This window comes from Labrus bergylta, chromosome 5 (genome assembly GCF_963930695.1).
Source record: "Labrus bergylta chromosome 5, fLabBer1.1, whole genome shotgun sequence".
In the NCBI taxonomy this organism is placed as follows: Eukaryota; Metazoa; Chordata; class Actinopteri; order Labriformes; family Labridae; genus Labrus; species Labrus bergylta.
The window spans coordinates 11,170,057-11,191,768 of NC_089199.1; the positions used below are offsets into that span (position 1 = coordinate 11,170,057).

Consider the following 21,712-nt stretch of genomic DNA (forward strand, 5'->3'; position numbering starts at 1 on the left):
CATTAACCCTTTTCACACATACGGAAATCTCCTGAAAAACTCCGGAGATTTGGCTACCCGGAAGGACTTAAGGCTATGTGTGAATTCAAACAGCCGCATTTTTCTTGCAGACTTTACCTGGAGTTTCTCCGGCCACACCCCGAGTATTTTATCCGCAGAAAGTCCAAGTGAGCTGATGTCTGAACGCGGCAGCATATACTCCGGAGATTTCAATTCGAGCCAACATGAACAGCTAGGTCGGGAGAATCTCCGGAGCGGTCCTAGATATTATCCGGAGTGCATATGTGAAAACGGCTATTTATAGCATATTAGTATCTGTATGCAAGATTTAATGGGCTGTAAATATGCACGAGCAGGGTGCACAGGGCTCTGCAGAGACTGGTTTTCAATAACTGCTGGTGTTGTGTCAGATGTGTGTTTAACCCAGACCCTGAGCCCATAGAGACCTGTGACCAGCCGTGGCAGATGGCTGTACCACCCCTGGGGGCTGCTCAGAGGGTCATAGTGGCCTCGGTCTCAACCACATTAAGCCACTGCCTGTGCCTCTGTGTGGTGTGTGTTACAGTGGGCTGTTTAGGCGGGAGTTATTGCAGTCATGAGCAGGATCAAGTGCTCATTTAATCATAACTGAAGGTGTAATTTTCACCTTTTCAAAACAATACAGCTTAATATACATCAGTTCAAGTTAATTTGATCTGTTGTGTCACTTGATCCTGTAATTGTGACAAAGAGATGGCAATTTTCTCTTTGTGATAGCAGATGTATAACAAATGTCTGTCCAGAAGTTATCATTGCCATTGTCTGTAATATATCCCAGCCACTCTTAATATTAGACCTAAACTAAAATGTACAAAATCCCACAATCCCAGCCATCCTGGTTTAGTAAATTACATTTTCAGACACACCTATTTCAAGTCTGTTAACATAATTTTAACAATTGCAATGAGCATCGCAACATTTGATACATATATGCAATAACTCCTTGTTTGGGCAACTCCATAAGTGAAGGCTGAGGTAAAAAGACATAATGATTGACAAACAAGTTCAAAGTGTTTTTGACCATATTTCTTTATAAAATATGTCTTCATAGAAAAAGTTATAACGATATTAGAAAAATACTTTAGAATACCAAACACCTTAAAATGTCTTTATATCTGTCATTAAATGTTAAAATCCCAGGTAGATGCTGTTAAAGGTCTTACTAATGCTACTGATACAAAGGATTAAGTGTACATGGATATAAGTGAATGTATGTGGTGCAGGTTTAGCACGAGTTAAGTGTTATGTACAGTGTAAACAGTGAGGTAAACACAGCTGTCCAGCTGTGCAAACAGACATGATGCCCTGACAGAAGGCTCACAAATAAAAGGAAAAACCAACACAGCATACATCAAAAAGGCTCTGAGTACCAAAGAGCCACCAAAGCAGCTTTAAATCTCATTTGAATTTTGTGTTTTTACGATAGTGTGAGAGTGCTGCCTTACACATATGTAGATTCAGAACCTCGATGAAGTGTTCAATGGGGTTCAAATCTGTTGACTTTGAATGCTCATCTATTGTGTGACCCCGTGTGCCCTGCATTTATTACACGTCTCCACTGATTTATTCAGGTTTTTTTTCTTTGATTCATCATACATCTGTATGTTGTATTGTGAGCAATTTAAAGCAGTGATCAAAGGTTGGTACCCAATGAAGCAGCTATGATGAAGAGGAAAAACAAAGCTACAGTGTTGGACTACACACTTCACTCTCTCCTCAGTAATGTGAGGTGTGTGTTTATTTTGTATTTTGAGTGTTTTGTTTGTATGAGGGGAAGCTGCTGGACGGTGTCCCTAGGGTGAGAGGAACCAAGCGTTTATTTACAGGAAGCAGTCCTGAATAATGACTTGTAATGCGGCAGTAGTGAGAGTAAACTCTTTAGAAGCGAGGGGACCAGTCTAAGCCCAGGACTGGGCTTCAGATCAATCCTGCTGGCAGACACAACAACACTGTTGCTCAGTCACAGTCTCTCTCTCTCTCTCTCTCTCTCTCTCTCTCTCTCTCTCTCTCTGTCTCTCTCTCTCTCTCTCTCTCTCTCTCTCTCTCTCTCTCTCTCTCTCTCTCTCTCTCTCTGTCTCTCTGCAGAGGCTCAAGCTATTTTTAGACCCGGCAGCTCTCCCCTCTGCACCCACCATCACCATCACCACAACCATCAACACCACCCATCTCTCTCCTCTCAATTCATCCCTTTATATCGGCCCAACCTCAGACCCCATCCTTAACCCCCTTAACTTAACCCTACATAGTCCTTGAATGATCCGCTCTGATCCCCCCACTCAGCTCCTTTCCTTCCTTCCTCACACCTTCTCTCTCTGTCAGAGTTGGGGGGACAGAGGAGGGGGGTGCTGGTTGAATTTGAAGAGACATGTCGGGGGGGGGGGGATTAGATTGTGCTCATCCACTATCTTGTCCATGCTCATTACCGGAAGCCACAAGCTGCATCCAGGGCCAGTCCGCCCCATGTTTGGTGTCAGTGTGTGTTTTGATCATACTGTGTTTCTTTTGCTGGATTGTTAGGGACCGAGCCGAGCTGATGACTGACTCTCTGATTAGCACTGGAGGCCAGCCAAGACCCTAGTCGTGGTGTATGAAGAGGCTCTCAAGCCGTAGGGAGCTAAAAGAGAGAGAGATGGGGGCTGACAGAGAGAGAGAGAGAATACTTGTGTGGATAGCAGTGTGTTTAATAAAAGAGGCTGCAGGAGAGAGACGAAAAACAAAGAGAAGCAAACAAGATGAGAGGAATAAGTCAGACTGAGTGAATAGTGTGTAAAGACTCCCTTTACCTGTACAGTAGACTCTCTTCCTCTGTCAGCCATCTAACCTCATCAGACCATGACGAGCGCTCCTCCAGTGAGGGCGAAACAGTCGCTGTGTTGCCCTTGAGACCACGTCCTCAGCCAGCCTCCTCATGATGATGAGGCAGGCCCCCACGACCGCTGCTCACCGCATGCAGCCCCTGCCCGCCCTCTCGCCTGCCTCTACGGGAGATAAGGACACTGGCGCAGAGGAGAGGAGGGCTGGAGAAAACTGGGTGTGGGGTCTTTGCTTGGGGGTAAAGGAAAGGAGCTAGGAGGGTTAAGGCTGAATCTCTGTATCAAGCTTGTGACTGTTACATTTGTTTTTTTTATAATTAGAGCAACATAGGGCTACACAGTGGCATACATTTTCTGCCTTTTTTCTTCCTTTTATCCTGTTATTGCTCTTTTTCTGCTGTGAGAGATGTTTTCCTAGACTGCAAACAGTCAGCGGAGGTTGCTAAGCCTCCCAGAGAGACTGATATTCTGAGTTTACTCTTCTCTCACTGCAAAACCTACTTTACTTCATGTCATACTACACTGCCACATGCGTACATTATTTATCAATCTCCACAACACATGAAAATGTTCCGACAGTGTTTCAAACACAGGTTCGAACATGAGCCACATGCGTTGCATCTTTTTAACAAAATGCATTGTCTTGATGCATTACATCCTTCAATATCTCGTACAGCTTTCTGTTCGCCTTCTCATAACTGTCACTCCACATCACACTACTCCTCCTGTGTTCTGTGATGCTGATTATATTCACATGCTGAACAGTGTGACGGAATATAACCAAGACTCTCTCTAGCTTACCACCGCGAGGAGTCGGGGCTGATATAGACGCTGCTATATCTTCTCTCATCACCTGTCTTTTCACTCTTCTTTTCTGCACAGGAGAATGCCATTTCATACTACGATTCCAAAGCGGATTCAGACTATGTGAGTACAGTACGGACTGCTTTCCCTGCTCCCCAGTCTGCCTGCTGTATATAAAAAAAAAAAAGCCAGCCCCATCCACATCCCTACCCAACCTCTGCCAACCCTTTCCTGCAACTCCAACCCCACCCCACACTACCTTCCCCCCATCCCTGGCCTCCTCAGTGTTGGTTCCCCCCTCCTCCAGTTGCAGGCCCCTGGGCTGTCTGTGTGTGTTAGTGAGGTGACACTGCTTTATGGTGAGTCGATGTGGCAGGGCAGGGGCAGGCCGATGTGCATGTGACAGTGACTTCAGCTGTCCTCCTCCAGTCTAACATCCCGAGTGTCTCCCTCCCGACTTACCCTGACTAACTGCGGACATGAACTGCAAGATTGTTACTCCTCCATCTAGGCACAACAAAACAGCAATCATATCACACTCATACACCAGGACAACATTTGTATGAAGTGTGTCATTCATACTGATGAATATGAATGACATTCAAGGAAAAACCTGCAGGCTGGGTAATTCTTTCTTCAGAAAAACTCTGCAAGTCTCTGCTGTCTGGTGTCGCCACGCAGCAGGCTGCGGCTCCTCCTAAGGGTAGGTCAATGTTGGCGCCCATGTGCACCATGATTCAGTTTCAAGGAAGACTGCAAGAATACCCCCTCATAGCACAAAAAGATGGGAAGAGAGTGAGATAGAGAGGACAAGAGAGAGGCATGCGGAGGAGCAATAAATCACGGTGTGATTTTCTCTTTGTGCACGCCACTCGTGTGATTAATGACACAGCGCTTTAGGGCCTGTCAGCACATCTAATTGGAGGACATCAGTCATCATTAACCGTGCACGCTGAGGCCGAGCGGGTGACACACCCCTGACCCCCACTTCACCGACCCCACACCACCCAAAGACAGCAGCAGAGGTCAGGCAGAGGTCATTCCTCATCCCTGCAACCCCAACGGTCAACCACCAGTGCTCTCCAGTCTTAATCTTGATTTCCCCCATGGTCACCCCTTCAGAATAAGAGTCTACCACTACATTAAAGATCCTGTACTATTAGGGAGATGTGATTGGAATTCAGTTATAACAAAGGTAAGTGATTGGCAAGCTATCTTATCCAAATCTTGTCTTCTCTGTACCCTATCCTGTACTCTAAACCTTGTTCTTTTTTCCTCTGTTCACTGTTCCTTCAATGTACGGTACAATGTGATAATTCTATTAGCCCTGTGTCAACTCTTAGCTGATATACATTTGAGGACGCTGGATGAAAAGCATATGTTGATCTTTCCTTTAAGTTTCATTGTCCTCTGTCCTCTTATCTGCAAGTTGAAAAGTCGTGTTTCTAGGTAGTTATTTACTTCAAGGACAAACATGAAAACTACACATTATTACAGGGTGTTTATTCTAATGTTTAATTACATCTCAAAAGTTTTTTGTTGTTTTTTAAGTCGTGAATTACTACATGATGAATATGTTAATGCAACTATTTACCATTGGTGTTGTTTTTTCTGAAGCATTTTTTGTTTGTTTAAAAGAGCTGTCTTCTTTGTCTTTCCAGTAATCACACACCCACACACACCCACACACACACACACATGCACACACTCACACAGAGGGTCAAAAGCGACACGCTTCAGGTTAGCCCTGCTTGGCTGAAGGTGGGAATGAAAGAATCTTCAAAATGTCATCTCTGGCCTCTTCAGTCTTTAATTAAACCTGGAGAACGCAGAGATAAAATTAACAAATTGGGTAATGAATCGAGCAAAACAGGTGGAGGATGGTTAAGAAAAATGAACCAATCAGTCTTTCCTATGTGGATTTATTCAGCTCCTAATTAGACGCTGCCTCAGTTAATTATGATTGGGCTCTTCTGAAGAAAGAAAAAAAAAAACCTCCCTGCCCGACATTGACAGAATTAGTGTCAGACTGAGTGATAAACAAACACCTCCACCTTGCATTTAGTGGAACTGAAAAGCCAGCATCCAACCAAACTAATCAGGTAATATTACCATTAAGACACACTGAAATATCAAGACCTTTAAGTTTACTGTTCAACAAATCTGTAATAAACCATCATTAACCTAACACAGAGGGGATCAGTTTGCTCAGCCAAAGTTCTGAATATGAAATAAGCAGCCTCTGTGAGTTTTAATCACCAGCACATTTAGTCAACAGTACATTTACATGCATGTCTATTCTTTCATTCAGTAACAATTACTTCTCTAAGGTTGTGTGATTTTGTATTATGAAGCTTAAAGCTGCTTAGAAAGCTGCAACCCCTCTAAGTTCTAAATCCTGTCCTATTTACTTCTGCAAGTAAGAATACGGATATCCATTTAGTATTAAGAACAACAGCAAGGGCCAATATCAGCACTGTTACTGTACAACGTCCTGACATTGGTTAACTGCTTGTTACTTTAAAGGAGGAGTCTTCACCTCTTTAGCCTAGCAGTCACCAGATTGCAGGCTGAGGTCATGTCCCAAAGGTGATAACTAAAAAACAACAGTTACAGGCTTATCTCAACATGGTTTTAAACTAAACGAATTAAAAGAAATCCTGTCTAACCTGCATTATAAAAGGACTCTCTTCACCAAAGGTTAAATAGTAACAGGATGTGGCCTAACAAATCTTCTTTTTCAAACAAGAAATGAATTTCAATTTGTCACACAGATTAATTGGCCAGCCGATTATATCGGTCGGGCCCTGTTGAAAATGTCAAAATTCTATAATTTCGTAGCCTTTCTGAATGTTTTCTAAAATAACAGATATTTTCTTCTTTTTTCAAGTTTGTCTGCTGCACATTTCCATTAAAATAATTCACTTTAATCAAGGTCAATTTTTGGATTAAAATCCTCTCAATTTCGAAGGAAAAGAAAAATCTTAACTGCTATTACTCGTGATTAAATTTTATCAGGCCTTATCGTAAGTAATCATTTGGAACCAACTTGGTAATAGATATTCAGATTCAGGTGTACCAGTTAAAGTCAGGTGTATCTGCTCACAGCATTTTTCCATACCTTATGTATTTAATATGGTTAAATCTTGTTGTGTGTCCTTATATAAACATTGTAGAAACAAGACATTTTCAAGAGCAGTTCTGTCATAACACCACACTGTCCGTCATGGTGACTTTCAATAGGACTTCAGCCCACCAACACCCCCTCCCGTCCCAACAACAGCTTGTAATTGCATTTTAATAGTCAATTAAAGTTGGCCCATCAATCAATTTCAGCCGTGGACATGGGGTTTTGATTTAATTTCTCCAAAAAACAAACAGTTTTTATCATGTCAGATCCAATTAACCCATGCTGCTTCATCAAGATGATAATAAGTGTGTGTTGCAGTCGCACAGTTGTGCTCTCAAAGATTCACTCAGATGTAAAAATGTTCAACCCAGCAGTTAATATGCAGGAAAAAATATCAAAAACATAATTTTTTGCTTCGCAATTATTGAATAAATGAAAGTAAATGAAGAAGAATGATAAAAGCATGTTTTCAGACTGCAGCTGAGGACTGCTTCTGTATGGCAGTGTATAGAAAAGTGCAGTGCATTAATATTAGGGGTGTAACGGTACATGGAAGTCGAGGTTCGATTTATATGTCACAAATAGTCCTGAATGCACATTTCTAGGTTTCTCTAATTGACGGTAGTGTTTTTATACCGTGTCTTTTAGAGCTACCTGCGATACATTCGACTGGACATTGTAAGTAGGCTTGAGCACTTTTAATACACACTTGAAACCAAGGTCCTCTACTGTTGCATATGGCCTAGCCGTTGAAATGTACAGTATATGCAACTAGCTTTGGTAATGTCTTTCTCTCTGCTTTATCTCCAGATGCTTTTTTACATCAGGGTATAAGTTGTTGGACACCTGTTTTATTTTTCTTAGCTTTGGTCATTAGCTTATTTGGGTGATAGAGTCTAATATTCATTAGCACGTTCTATGTGTGTCTAATGACAAACCACACTGGGAACACAAAGTTTCTCCACTTAAAACGTATTCATCATATGATGGCATGCACTGAACTGTGAAGTCCGTACCGTTACACCCTTAATTAATACACATTAATGAAATTGTGTATAAGAAAGATTTAACCAAGATTCAACCTCCTTTTAAATTTTAAAAGTTGAGCTTTAAATGTTAAAGCTGACTTTGCATCCAGGTATTTAGTGAGCACTCTAACGCTTCACTCTGAAACTAGATGAATAATAAGCCAACAAACTGAACCAGAGAGAGGGGTTATATTGTTTTACCTTTTTTTTTTTTTTTTTCCCCACATCCCACAATCACTCCCCATCCCGAGAGAACAGACACAGACTGTACTCCACTGATACGTTATCAAGATAAAAAGCTTAAATGTCACTTTGCTTCTTTATCTTCTGGCTTTCTTTGATATCTGACACTTTCCTAATGCAAAATGTGCGCCAGACTTTCTCATAATGTACAATGAGACTGAAAGGGTGGGAAAAAAGCCAGAATGTAGAAATATGAGAAAGACACTGCCCACTGTTATTTTGTTTTTGTTTGTTTAAACAAATACAGGCAACAGAAAAGAGACCGTCTATTAAATAATCTTGGAGTGGGTGGGAGACTACACAGTGATTAAGTGATGTTGGTTTGCAGTTATCGCTGAGGTTAAATTGTACAGCTCCTCCTGTGTCTGTGATAGTTATCTAGGTTGCTAATGAATCCTTCTGTTCTCTATTGAGAGCCAGACTACAGAACAACCCTTTAACAAAGCAGGTAGACATAAAATTATCCAAATATGATGTCTTTTTAATGTCTTTTCTGTTTTTAATGTGTGACTCCGTAAGAAAAGGAGTTAATTATCTGTACCAGAGTTACAGATGGGCGTTGAAAACCACAATATGGGAGATGACAGAGTGCGCTGTATTTGCATGTTCCAATAATTTTTTTGTCCCCAAGTTTACATGTATGCTCACTCAGATGTGTGTGTGTGTGTGTGTGTGTCCGTGCGTGTGTTTGACTGCAGGCAGACGATGGAGAAGAGGAGAACTCTTTTGAGAGCTCAACGTCTTTGGAGCTGGAGTTTGTGGACGATCCCAATTTTAAAAACAAGGTCAACTACTCTTCCAGTGCAGTGCAGATACCTACAGACATATACAAAGGCTGTGAGTACCCAATAATCCCACTTCCATACTGACTGATGTGTGACTGCACACTGCTTTTCCTTTATGTAACCAAACGTGAGCATTACTTGGACCACAACAAAATAATTACAGTAACAAAAGCACAAACGTTCAATAAACACACAAAAAATGGCTCTTAAATCAATGCAATTAGAAACATGTATATGGTTCTGAAGACAAAGCTAAACTGTGGTTACATTAAAGGCCCACTGAAACTGCTATTAGTGCGCCTTGGATTCTGTCATGGGACATGTTTCAGATCAAGAATTAATGGGGATGTAGCTTTGCCAGAGGAATTTCACAAGGAACCATTTAAGGAATCAATAGGTTTTCTCAAAGCAAGGAAAGCATAACAAGCAAAGGTTCAGGTGAATCACGACATACTCAAGCTGTAGAAGAAAACTGTGTAGCTCAACCTCAGCTCCCTTAGCCCCTTATTAATATCATAAAGTGGACTAGGGGGTAAACAAAAGCACAGTAGACCATGCATTTTGTTTGCCAAATCCCTTGGTATCACTCTGCATGAATTCCTTACATTCACTCTCAAAAACATTATTTGTTTATACATAAATTTAACTGAGGGAAGACTTTTCACAATGACAGGATAAGTCTTTTAATTACACCCGGTCTGTAAAGCATGTGTTCATCAATACCAAAAGTGTGCAGGGTTAGAAATAACGTTTTATTTTTATCTGCTCCATAGTCTGTATAAACATGGAAGTAACATCATCTATTGGTTTCTGTAGGGCTGTTTTGAAGCTAAACGATGGCAGTTGCCATATGGTGAATGATATCTCAACCTAACTTTCAGTCAGTCTTACAGGTAGAGAGTTGAAGTCAAGGTGGGCGGTTAGCCTCCCGGCAAACAGCTGCACCATGCACACAGGTCAGTCACCTTGCCATGCCCCTAATTATGCAATCATGTGCCTAACTTTTAGCCTTCATAAAAACTGAAGTCATTTTTAATAAACCCCCATACAGTGTGTACCAATAACACATTGAACGATTGAGACCAAACCCTTTTTTTTTTGTGTGCCAGGCCTTAACATGCTTATTTCTGCTTGAAAAATCTGAGTGGTGATTCCTGGGCTTTTGTAATCAGTCTCAAATGGACACTCAAAGAACTGCACTTGTTTGCAAGAAGCATTGAATTCATATTTCAGGACCGGAGGTTGCTGCTTGGCCTGCTCTTACCACGGTGGAAATGTTTTCAATGTTGGATTCTCTTCTATGTATGCTATCAGCACTTTACCCTGTTTCATGCAAGACCTCAGCTTGTGGTTTCAAAACAAGTCGCTCAGAAGACAAGTCTTTTGTTTCTGACACCTCACCCTGTTGGTTCTCTCTCTCTCTCTCTCTCTCTCTCTCTCTCTCAGCATGTTAGCTCCACCTCACCCTCTGTTTACATCAGCAGCCACTTGAGCACGCTAATATTTTTTCAGTTGACAGAAGGTCTCTCACATCAAATTTGTACAGTATTTTGTTTTCTTTATGGCTGGTCATGGTCTTCCCTGCTCCTGGACCCTGCCACTTTCTGCCAACACCGCGCTCCCCTGCAGACATGGCACCTCTCTTTGTCTGCATCTGCCAACAAAAACAAAAGGGAACACATGTACCTTGCAGGATGTTGATTTTGCTTGTCATGTTCCCTCTGTTATTCACCTGTAACCTTTCAGACACTCTGCCTGCCTCTTTAAAGACTCAAAGCCAGAGCACGTGTAGACAGACATTTCACAGTGGCAATTTTGGCCTTCCTCTTTTCTTTCTTTCTAGCTCGTCGCCTTCTTTGTTGAACCGGCAGTGTATGGCACCTGTCTATAACAATGGCCCCCAGCTGTGTCTCCACACAAATCTTGTCAGAATTAGACACTCTTGGTTCAGGAGGAGATGTCAAAGGCCAAAGCTAACTCACAATAGAGCAATCAGGCCTGCACATTGTTCCCAGAGCCATTTTGTGGCAGCTCTGGTTCTCCTGTCTGAAGATACAAGTCAGAGAATAAAGGCCTCTTGATTGAGCCTGGCGGAGACTAGAAGAGTAGGGTGGTGCAGTGCATGGAATTAGTTTTTCCACTTCTGCTCACTGGAATATGTTTACTATTGATGTTGTTTAGTTAGCTCCCATTGCGTCGTCTGCTGTGCTACGATTGCCAACTGCAGATTTTGTGCCAACTCCATTATGTATATGATTGCTATGTTTTAGTGGTTGGTTATAAATAAACTGGGAAGAAAAGCATGTTGCTGCTCAAACGTACAATAAGTCTTCAAATGCTTTGCAGCCAGACCCAGAATCCCAAACTCAAATGAATAAATTAAAAGATCATCTTTGAGATGTTGAGTTTGAAGCACGTTTTGTGTAAAGTTAAAGAAGAAGTCCACTGATATTATACATCAGAGTCTTTTTAAAAGGGAACACAGGTTTAGCTCAATCGGTAAAGTAGGTGTCCTGTATACTGAAGCTAAAGTCCTTGGCACATCTGCTGTTAATTTGACTCCTTTGCCTTTTGATGCCTGTCTACTGCACTCTCACCTCCCAAATGTCACACCTCTCTGCAGCTGTAAATACAATCAATAAAACATTCCAGCAAAATATCCCCTAAAAAGTCTGTTTAAAAGACTTTGGAATATGTTAAGTACATGTGTAAACAGAAATACAAAAATAGTTTTGTGGATTCATAAGAAGCTTTTATAAGTTTACTTATAATCCCTCCATTCCCCCTCAAACCCCCACACAGGACTACCTCACTGGACTGTAAAATACAATATAACGTGCAATATATTCATCTGTATAGTAATTTTACTCATAGTTTTTCTTTTTATATCTATTTATATCTGCACCTTATTTTTATTTTTTATATGTAAATACGTGCTGCTGTTTTTATCCTGCACTACAACGAGCCAAATGCAACGAAATTTTGTTCTTATCTGCACTGTAAAGTACAAGTTTGAATGACAATAAAGAAAGTCTAAGTCTAAGTCTAAGTTAAGTGCATTGAGTGTCATTTGTGGCAAAGACAACACTTTCTTTTTTTAAATGCTTTTTGGGCCTTCATTGAAAGCACAGGACAGTGGATGGAGTCAGATATTTTAGAAAGTGGGGAATGACATGCGGGAAAAAAACTGCCTCTGTACATGGGGCACACAATTAAATTAAATTTAAATTTAAAGATTTGGAGTTCATAACGAGTGAATTTATCAGTCTTCTTTAGCCATCTTCTCTGCTCTGCTAAAGGCTAGCAACTTAAAGCTAGCTGCTTAGCTGCTGCACTAGCATAACACACCAGGAGGTCCGATAATACTCTCGGCAGTTAAGTTGCTTTATGTCGAGAATTGGCAGTGTTTAAAAGATTAAAATGATAAATTGGGAGGGAACAAATCCATCTAATGTATCTTACATATAATTTATATAAATTTGTGATAGTGGATTATTATCTGCATGCCGTGTTCTGCTCTGGTCCCCACCATTGAGGGGTTGCTGGGTGCCTTGGAGAGGTGTCTGAGGAAAGGTATGTGGGTGGATTGTTTTCCTCTGGGTCTGGAGAGGTCTGGATCTACACTTTGTCTGTGGGTTTAGGATTAGCAGAGGAGAAACGGTGTGTGGGTAGATTAGGCTCTTTGTTTCCTCAGGGGAAGGTCAGAGGTAAGGCAGAAAAAAGAAAACTGTGGGAAGAATGGAGCACAGTCCAAAGTGCAGCATCATGTTCAACAGTTGTTGTCAAGAGTTGTTTATTAGAGCTCTGGTTTGTTGGAGTGAATTAGACACACTGTTGATGCATTGAATGAATTGACTGTTTTCTTGAAAATGGAAGCATGAATTAAGAGTCACTGCAAAATGAGTGTCCTCTGAGCTGGATCGAGATAGTGGCACAGATAGAAGGAAAGATGGAAGAGAAGGGGATGAGAGGGCAGTAAAGGAGAAGAGATGCTTTAATAATAGAAACCATTTAGGGCAAAAAAAAGCGTTTTTTTTTTTTATTGTCATCCTTTCAGCAGCTAAATGAGGCAGTGCATGCGTCCTGGTTTGATTTGTCTGCTAGGCCCCATGTCCGTTTATTGAGATTGAAAGTGTTCCCTGGGCGCAGTAATGAACCATTTTATGATTCATTATCCCACTGCTGATTCCTGCTGCCAAGTCTGCAAACTTTCTAATTAGCTTAGGTCAAACATTCCTACAGTTTTCTTCTAATTATCATAGCTTATTATAAAAATTGACATCGCCAAAACAGGTTGGATTCTCATGGGCAATGTTGTAGAAATGGTGAGGAATAGGCAGGGATATGTTGAATTACGATAGAAAAAGGATCCTGGGAATATAATCTGTATATTAATCACTGAAAGATATAATGCAAAAATGTGTGTTTTGCTGATTTAGTGGAATATAGCGAGTATTTGAGCCGAGTTCACACTAAAGAAGGAGAATACTAATCCAGATTGGCTCATTTTAAAGTTGCATTTAAATTATAATATGTAGAAGGAAAACTGCCTTTTTAAAAAGGTTGTAATACTGTGAGTTGTGAGCAAACACACACAGTAAGGTTATGTTACTGTGATGTAAGAATAGGCAGCCACCGTTCCCAGCAGGATATAAAGAAAACCACCAGAGAATGTGGGAAGTCTTTTCATTAATTTTGAAGTTTTCAATCCGCTGCATGCAGTGCTTTTTCCAGCGGCCTAACGTCATGTTGTCACTTTGCTATTGTTGTCGGGCAAAGCGAGAAACTTGGTTGTCAGAAATGAATGTCGAGGACTGGCTAACTGTGTGTGCAGATGAAAGAGCAGGGCTTAACTGTTTTGCAGGGAGCGATTAACCCTCCCACTCATCCCACCCACAACATGCACACAAACACACACAGACGCACACACAGGCATTAACGTCCTCCCAGGCTCTTGCCTGTCCAGTTGCTCCAGCCATTGCTCCTTTCTTAGCTTTAGTGCCACACTTACTTTCTAATGTTGAAACTTTAACATGACATATTCTTGAGATTTTCCAAAGCCTTCTGTATTTTGAATTTTCATTGTCAATCTTTGAACTTCACCAAAGCCCTCAGAAAACTTCAGGCTCTTTAGCTGCTAAATGCTCTACTACATGAACCAACTACAGTAGTAGTAGTTAGGGCTGAAGACAGTGAACCAAAACATGTGCAGACCTTAACACTAAAGATGCAACGATTATGAAAATCAAGGCTGATATAGATACCAATGTTTGAAATAACAATTTGGTCGATTGCCGATTCTGATGTTCTTTTCAGTATGTGGGATGGGCAATAGGCTAAAATAATTTTTGATAAGGTTTTGTTTAACAAGAAAAAAATCCCAAATAAGTACCTCAACTTGAACAAACTTGTACTCCCTGCCCTTTGAATTTAAGCCTCCATTTTCTGCTGCACCGTCTGGTCTGTGGTTCTCTCTCTCTTGCATGCACCTTTGAAACCTTGATCGACACTACATTGCTTCTCCTCTGTATCGAGCCAGTCCAATGTGTGCTTTGTAATGTGCAGTGGAAATTTGTGTGTGTGATGGATACAGCAGATACAGAGTCAAAGCAGTGCTGTATGTGAATGAAAAGAAGATACTGATCTGCAGAACTTCTTATAAGTGAAACTACCTCTGAAGCATCTGGTCTTGTTTCAAATGGATCAGCTTGCCGTGTATTGGAGGGACAAAGGCGACTTTTAAAGTACACACTCAAGTCTGTTCACAAAAGGAAGGGGGAAGTCGTACTGAGAGGAATGAGAGTTGTGCTTTTGTTACGCTGTCGAATAATATGCTCTGGTTTTAATTAGAGAATATTCCAGTTATAAGTACATGCTAGGTTTGTCATCTCAGAATTTTAAGCTCAGGTTTGCCAAGCTAAACGTAAATGTCATCTTAGTGAGTGAGTGTGTGTGTGTGCGTGCGTGCGTGCGTGCGTGCGTGCGTGCGTGCGTGCGTGCGTGCGTGCGTGATTTTTTTCTGCATGTACAATACATGCAGCCTGTATTTCTTTCCCATGCCTCAGGTTTCCATCCAGTGCAGGAAGCTTTTCTGTCAACCAAACTCACGCCACACTGGAGATCAACTCAGTCCCTTTCAACATCAAACCAGCTTTAAACATGTGGAAAAAAAAGCAAAATGATTTGTGAAATAAGGCGGTAAAAAAAAGAAAAACTGCAAGAGTGCTAAAAAAAAAAAAAGAAGAAAAGAAGAAAGCAATAGAGAGAGAGGGGGGATAAGGGAAATGGGATTTAAAGTTTAACCAAAAGAGAAGAAAGACAGTATAAACACTGCGGGCTGTATTTCTGTCATTTTTGACTTTACAGACTCCATCTTTCTCTCCCCCCCTTCCTCCCTTCACCCATCCTCCCCTCTAGTTTGTGCCCAGTGATGGGGCACTATCATTTACTCACACACTAATTAGAACAGTCAGCACGGCAAACTCCATGTCACTCACCAGCAGGCTCACAAATTACATTTCATGTGTTTGTTATTTACTGCTCTTCGTTAATTAGAAAAGAAATATTTGGAGGAGCACTCTGGAGGTGTGGTGCAATCTCTCCCCTCTGTCTTATTCTGCATATTGAATAATCATCCCTCCTCTGAGAACTTTTTGTCTACCCCCCCTTTTCACAGCATGAGATAACCATTTAACAGAACTGAGGCCCTCATTGAAAAATGCACTCATATTAAATGCTCTTCCCTAGTGAAACGGCTTGAATCCGCCATGTGAATTTAATTTTAAATGTGTTAATTCTGCTGTTTTGGGTTGAAAAGAAATTCCTGGAAACAGTTCCAGTCCACTGCAAAGAATCCAAATGAGTTTATACAGTATCCTCCTGGACTTATTTGTCTAAAGCGAAGCTACAAAAAGGCACATTTTCTTTGGGCAGGCTTACAATTTGTTTCAGCTTGTCTGTTACGGATGTGTGAGTCGCTGCCAGCTTCTTCTGCACGATGAAAGGTTTAAGGTTCAGGCTCTCTAAAAACTACATGAAGAAAGAGAAAGCCATAAGGGACATTGAAGGGAGAGACACTGAGGGAGATGGTACATGCAGATGTTGAGCTGCTGGTCCAATGTTATCAAACTGTTTTTTTTTTCAACAGGTTCAGTTCTCTTTGATTACAACAAATCAATTTATAAACTAGTTTTTAGGGGTATTTGAAAACTGCTCACGGGGAGGTCTTCAAATACGTAACTAGGACACAGTTGTTTAAAAGACATGTAGCTGTAGAATTTTAAAAAACTGCAAGCACCACAAAAAAAAAAAAAAAAAAAAAAATATCAGCTCACCTCTGTTGGCTGATGTATCTTAAAATCTGGATGTATTTAAACTAATTTCTCCACAAATTGCATCATTAGAGATAACAAGCATGCGTTGTTTTTTTTCTCACTACGATGGCTTGTTTCTTTAAGAGAACTGAACCATCTTTTTTAATCCAATAATGTGGCAAAAAATTGAATGGGAAGCTGTTATTCCTCAGAATATTCTAAAGTATTGAATTCCTCTCACATTAAGTGAACGTACAGTGTATAAAAGAGTAGTATGCTCTCTGCATATTAACTAATGACATAACAACACAAGCTGCTTTTGTCTGAGTTACCCTGCCTGTCTGTAGAAGTCATATTACCTATATGTCAAAGTAGAACTTCACTTCACCATTTAGTCCCTGTCTTAACAGTATATATGTAAACGCTTTATGATTATGTTCATGACTCTTAAAAGGGACTTAGCATTAGCTCCTTTACCATTATGGATTTCATATGAGGGACTACGTGTGTTCCACTATGATCTATCACGGCCCCCTGTGCCTTTATCCGGCTCTCTGTGTGTACAGTGAATGCTTGAACCTATTTATATAATGTTGGATTAATACAGGGCATACGGTGCAGATCTGTTTGGATGGCTCTTTATCTCAGTATATCAGTGTGAATAATGTGCGTCTGAGGTGTAGGGGGTGGAGGGTGGGGGGGGGGGGGGGGGGGGGGGGGGGGTCATACAATATAGGTTGCTGGTGGGGAGGGGGGGGGGGGGGGGTTTGAGAAATGATCTTACGCCGAGATGCTTCATAAATCCCACTCATAATTGTTTCCCTTCTTGGTGTGCGGTCTTGCTCCATAAAGGGGCAAAGCCAAGGGTGCTCTAAATGTCAGGGGAGCGGCACGCTGATAAATTACCTTTTAAAGATATCAGAGAGAGAGGCACGTGAAAGATGAGCCCAGCACAGCACTCAGAGGCCCTGTCTGCCATTTCTAAGCATATCCCCCTCCAACCCCTCCGCCCCTCAGGGGAAATTTGTCTTTTTATCAACTGTCCAGAGAAGTCACAGCATATCCTCACTGAATAAATCAAAGAGAATTAGTTTGCTGTGTTCCCTTATCTCTGATGGGGCCGTTTTTCTGTAGCGATTGCCCACAGATGTGTTTTTCTTCAGTGTGTGTGTGTGTGTGTGTGTGTTTGCAGAGGTGACTTACAGCTGCACCTGACTGGTTTAGTTTGGTTTCAGTCGCACAATCACACATACATATATACACATACACATATCTTATTATCTTTGATTAAAATACCAAGTAGGGATTAAGTTTGATTTACAAAAGTTGGCCGATTCTTTTTAAACAGTGCTGATTGAAGAGGGAAATAATTAACCAATTACAGTGTGTGTGTGTGTGTGTGTGTGTGTGTGTGTGTGTGTGTGTGTCTCTGTGTGTGTGTGTGTGTGTGTGTGTGTGTGTGTGTGTGTCTCTGTGTGTGTGTGTGTGTCACCCAGATAGCAAAGTTTGATCTGGAATAAAAAAGTATTTGTATCTGCTAATTTTCTATGGAATATAAGTAAAGGCTCAGAAGTCTTCTGCAGACAGAGTTGAGAGTATTTCATCTAATGTAGTCATGGGTACTCTGCTGGACAAACTACATGACAGCACCATTTCAAACCAGTCCAAGCATTTTTTTCTGTAAAGCATCTTATTTGGAAAAGTTTTCATTTCAGTGCATACTGGAAAACAAATCATTGATACTGTTGTACTGTGATGGGCCAATATCAGCTCAATAATAAAAACAAATTCATATATTATACAGACTTTAGAGGAAAAGACATCATCATGACCACACAAAAGTAAAGGAAACGATCTGAAGCTCGTGTGTGTGTGCGTGTGTGTGTGTGTGTGTGTGTGGATGTGCTGAGAATCCATCTTGCATACTCAAATTTTGGTTAATGTCTGGATGTTTGTCACTGAGCTGAGATGATGCTAGTTTGAAACAGGTCACAGGATGTGTCTGTGCCCTTGGCCTGTCTGTGACAGCTATCATTACAGAGCTGGTGTCTCTTTAGATAAAAGCAGCCAGACCTTCACCGCATGCACGCACACACACACACACACACACACACACACACACACACACACACACACACACACACACACACACACACACACACACACATACACACACACACACACACACACACACACACACACACACACAGACTGCAGCTTCCCAAACCTGCTGGGATAGCTGGTGCTTTAAAGGACACATTTTTAACACATTACTCAGACAGATCTTTGTCCACGGATTGTAAGAGGGGAGTATTTCCCCCAGATAACACACACAGCCCCTGAGTTTAAACATACAACACAGACACAAAAACTCCCATATCTACTGGGAGAAAAAACAATAATGAGATTATAGCAACAGACTGTATAACAGCCTGTCAGGACCAGAAGACAACCAGTGGAACCTCAACACACACATACAACACCACTATAAACACCAGTTAACACACACATATGCGCACATACTTTAAAACATTCTAAACAGTCTCATACACATAACATTTGAACAATACATTTGAACAATTTTTTCCTCAATGTTTCCTTGTTGAAAATTAAAAGTTTACAGCTAAGATGAAATGGAAAACTATATGGTTTGGTTCTCTGATAACCTCCACATACACATCAGTAAAACATGCCCACTAGTATCCTCAAAATAAGTCTGGTAGGTGCTGCATCAAGTTTGAAGCTCCTGTTTGAAACGGCAGAGATGCCGAGAGTTTTACTCTTTTTCTGTCTCCAGTTCGGTCTTTGAAGTTCTTCAGACCATCTGGACTCCTGGCAAATCTAAGCACCGTGTTATAGGAGAACATAAAGCTGCTTTACCTTCTTATTCTGGCAGAAATAAATTAGCTTTGCAGCAGAAATGTCTCTTGCATATAGCAACACAGAAAAAAAGCTGACATGGCATCTGATTGAAAGGTAAATATTGTTGTATAATAAATCAGAAGTCAGGGTTTACTATCTTAGTCAACACAGCTTTCTGACTCCAAATATCAAACCATGCTTCTTTTACCTACCAAGCAAAATGCAAAAGTTAACTGACATTCCTTACTGTCATACGAATACCATTTTACAAATCAATTCCTTGACGTCAATCATGTCTTCTTCCATTTTGATCTTTGTGGTTTAAATTGAGGTATGTTTTGTCCTTTTTCTTCTCTCTCTCCTTGCCTTGTGGGCGAGAAATTGCTTCTCTGAGCTGTAAAAGCAGCCACTCATTCGTGTTAATTTCTGTGTTGCTTTCCATCAATCGTCCTCCTCTCTCTGGGTTTTTATGTTTATCCCCATCTGTGAGGGCTGCCTCTATCCTCCCCCGTTCTCCCTTTGTGTTTACGTCTGAGAATTTTGAGAAAAACATGTTGAGGAGCTCCCCTCGGTGATGGCAGCAATTTGGCTTTCATATATATTCCTATCCTCCAGACACTTGTGTGCTTGTGTCTGTGTGTGCCTGTGTGTGTTTTTTTACATGATGCTGGAGAGTAATGACACTTGGCTTTTGTTTTGAATGACAATTTTAGAGAGAGCAGCTTGGATATGAGCATTTGAAACAATATTGTTTTTACATGTATGATACGATTGTGATACTTAGAGGCTTTGAGTGAAGGAGGTGAAAAGTGGATAAGGGAGCGACAGCTGACAGCTCCTCAAAGACATTGCTGTAATTGAAAAGCATTGGGGAAAAAAAGTGGATAATTACTGTTTTATTTGTGTGGAACTCAAAGGAGGGGTTGAGATAAGCTGGACTTGTCTGGCTTTGGTTGGCTGTGTAATTAAATCAGAGAGGCGAGTGAAGTTCTCCTGCCTCGTCTTGTTTCCTCTTTAATCAGCAGGTCAATAAACCTCTGCACTCCGGGTCCTGTGACTTGGCTATTAAATACAGACTGGGAGCATTTTATTTTTGTGTGCATGTGTGTGTTTGAAAGAAAGGATAGAAAAAAACTATCTGGATCAAATTTGACAGAAACAGAAGGACAGTGTAAATACAATATAAGTCAGGTAGAGAAAAGAACGAGACACATGTTGACGTGTTTGTAGTGTTATTCCACTTCAGGTTGACTACATGATGAATACTTCTCTCCACAACCATAAATCCATTTTACCGAGTGCCGCTGACCTGTGAGATGTATCTGTGACCTTGCATTTTCACTCAAAACACACACACGGCAATGCATTTAGCACAAGAAGACCAGCAATGTTTTTCTTTTTTTCTTACCAAGCACCCCACGAATCCTTTTGACAGAAACACACATTTATAAATATTCCTTGGAATATTTCATATTTCTCTGCAGGCCAGAAGTGGTTTCTGCTTCCACATGCTGCGAATGACATATGACCTCATCCAAAGTCACCTCCGATTCCTCCTTAGTGCTCCTCACAGATAGTCCAGATTAGACTAATGCCCCGTTCAGATGTCTACCGCCGGCTGAGCCGCCTGCATACATCCATTCTTATGTGCCCGGCTTACGGCCACCGGCAGGGACAAGGTTGTTCAGCAAGAGAGCTGACCTTTGGGTTACTTACAGAGTAAACCAGTTGTCATGAACGGTATGTTATACTATATGTTTGAGTTTTTAGTAGAGAATTGAAACATTTGAACAAAAGTTACAAAAAACATAAATAATACAAAACTCTGGGTTTAAGTCGGATTATATTTTCTATTTTCAGTGCCTGTAGTTAGGACACTTACTTTTCATACTTACTCTGAGGGACTATGGCACATAATCAGTACCTCATTTACATTTTCTCTTGCATTTCTTCCCTTTTTGTAACCAGAAGCACATTTTGAGTTGAGCAAAAGGACCTTCTTTGACTGCGGCTTAAAGTGTCCTCTTGCACCATGAATCATGAAAAGTTTGGATGCATGCAGGCATTCAAATCTGGGTTGAAATCAGTTTAAACTTTTTACTCTGCTTTGAGGGGGGAAAAGAGAGTTCAACTGTTCACTGTGGGTCTGATTGTTTCCACAGCTCCAGTCATCCTCAATGAGCTGAACTGGACCCAGGCACTGGAGCGGGTATTTATAGAAAACCGTCAGGAGGACAGCTCTCTGCGCTGGCAGGTGTTTGGCAGTGCCACAGGAGTGACTCGATACTACCCAGGTAAGCTGCAGGGGAACCAGTCAACAGTCTGCTTTATAACTCATGGCGAGATAAAGTCTAAATTGACCCTAGGGCTCCTCAGCAGCAGAACATTGGCAATCTCTTATCAGATGGCTGTACTGGTAACTCGATAGACAGAATGAAATTATGATTACTCTGATCTAATCTGATCTGAAATATCCCACAGTGCTCCGGACAAACTGTAACTTATTTTCTGCTGCTCTCTACAGCCACTCCATGGAGGGCACCCAACAAGATTGACCTGTACGACGTCCGCAGGAGACCTTGGTGAGTGCCATATTGATCGGGACATGTGTGAACAGAGTGGTTCTAATTATTGTCCGCCCCCTTCATTGCACACTTGCCATTTCAGGATATATATGATATATATATATATATAT

General features: G+C 41.2%; 1 protein-coding gene across 3 annotated transcripts in view; it reads left to right on the forward strand.

The window, feature by feature from the left end:
• Positions 1-21,712, forward strand: part of cacna2d2a (calcium channel, voltage-dependent, alpha 2/delta subunit 2a) — a 146,973-nt gene that overhangs the window by 86,480 nt on the left and 38,781 nt on the right. For 2 of the 3 annotated variants that reach the window (XM_020629031.2, XM_020629032.3), the window contains exons 5-8: positions 3,735-3,779; positions 8,756-8,894; positions 21,180-21,311; positions 21,542-21,599. In XM_020629031.2, the coding sequence (XP_020484687.2) occupies positions 3,735-3,779; positions 8,756-8,894; positions 21,180-21,311; positions 21,542-21,599 (374 nt within the window). The remainder of the gene's footprint in view (positions 1-3,734; positions 3,780-8,755; positions 8,895-21,179; positions 21,312-21,541; positions 21,600-21,712) is intronic. The other variant, XM_020629033.2, reaches the window with a different exon arrangement.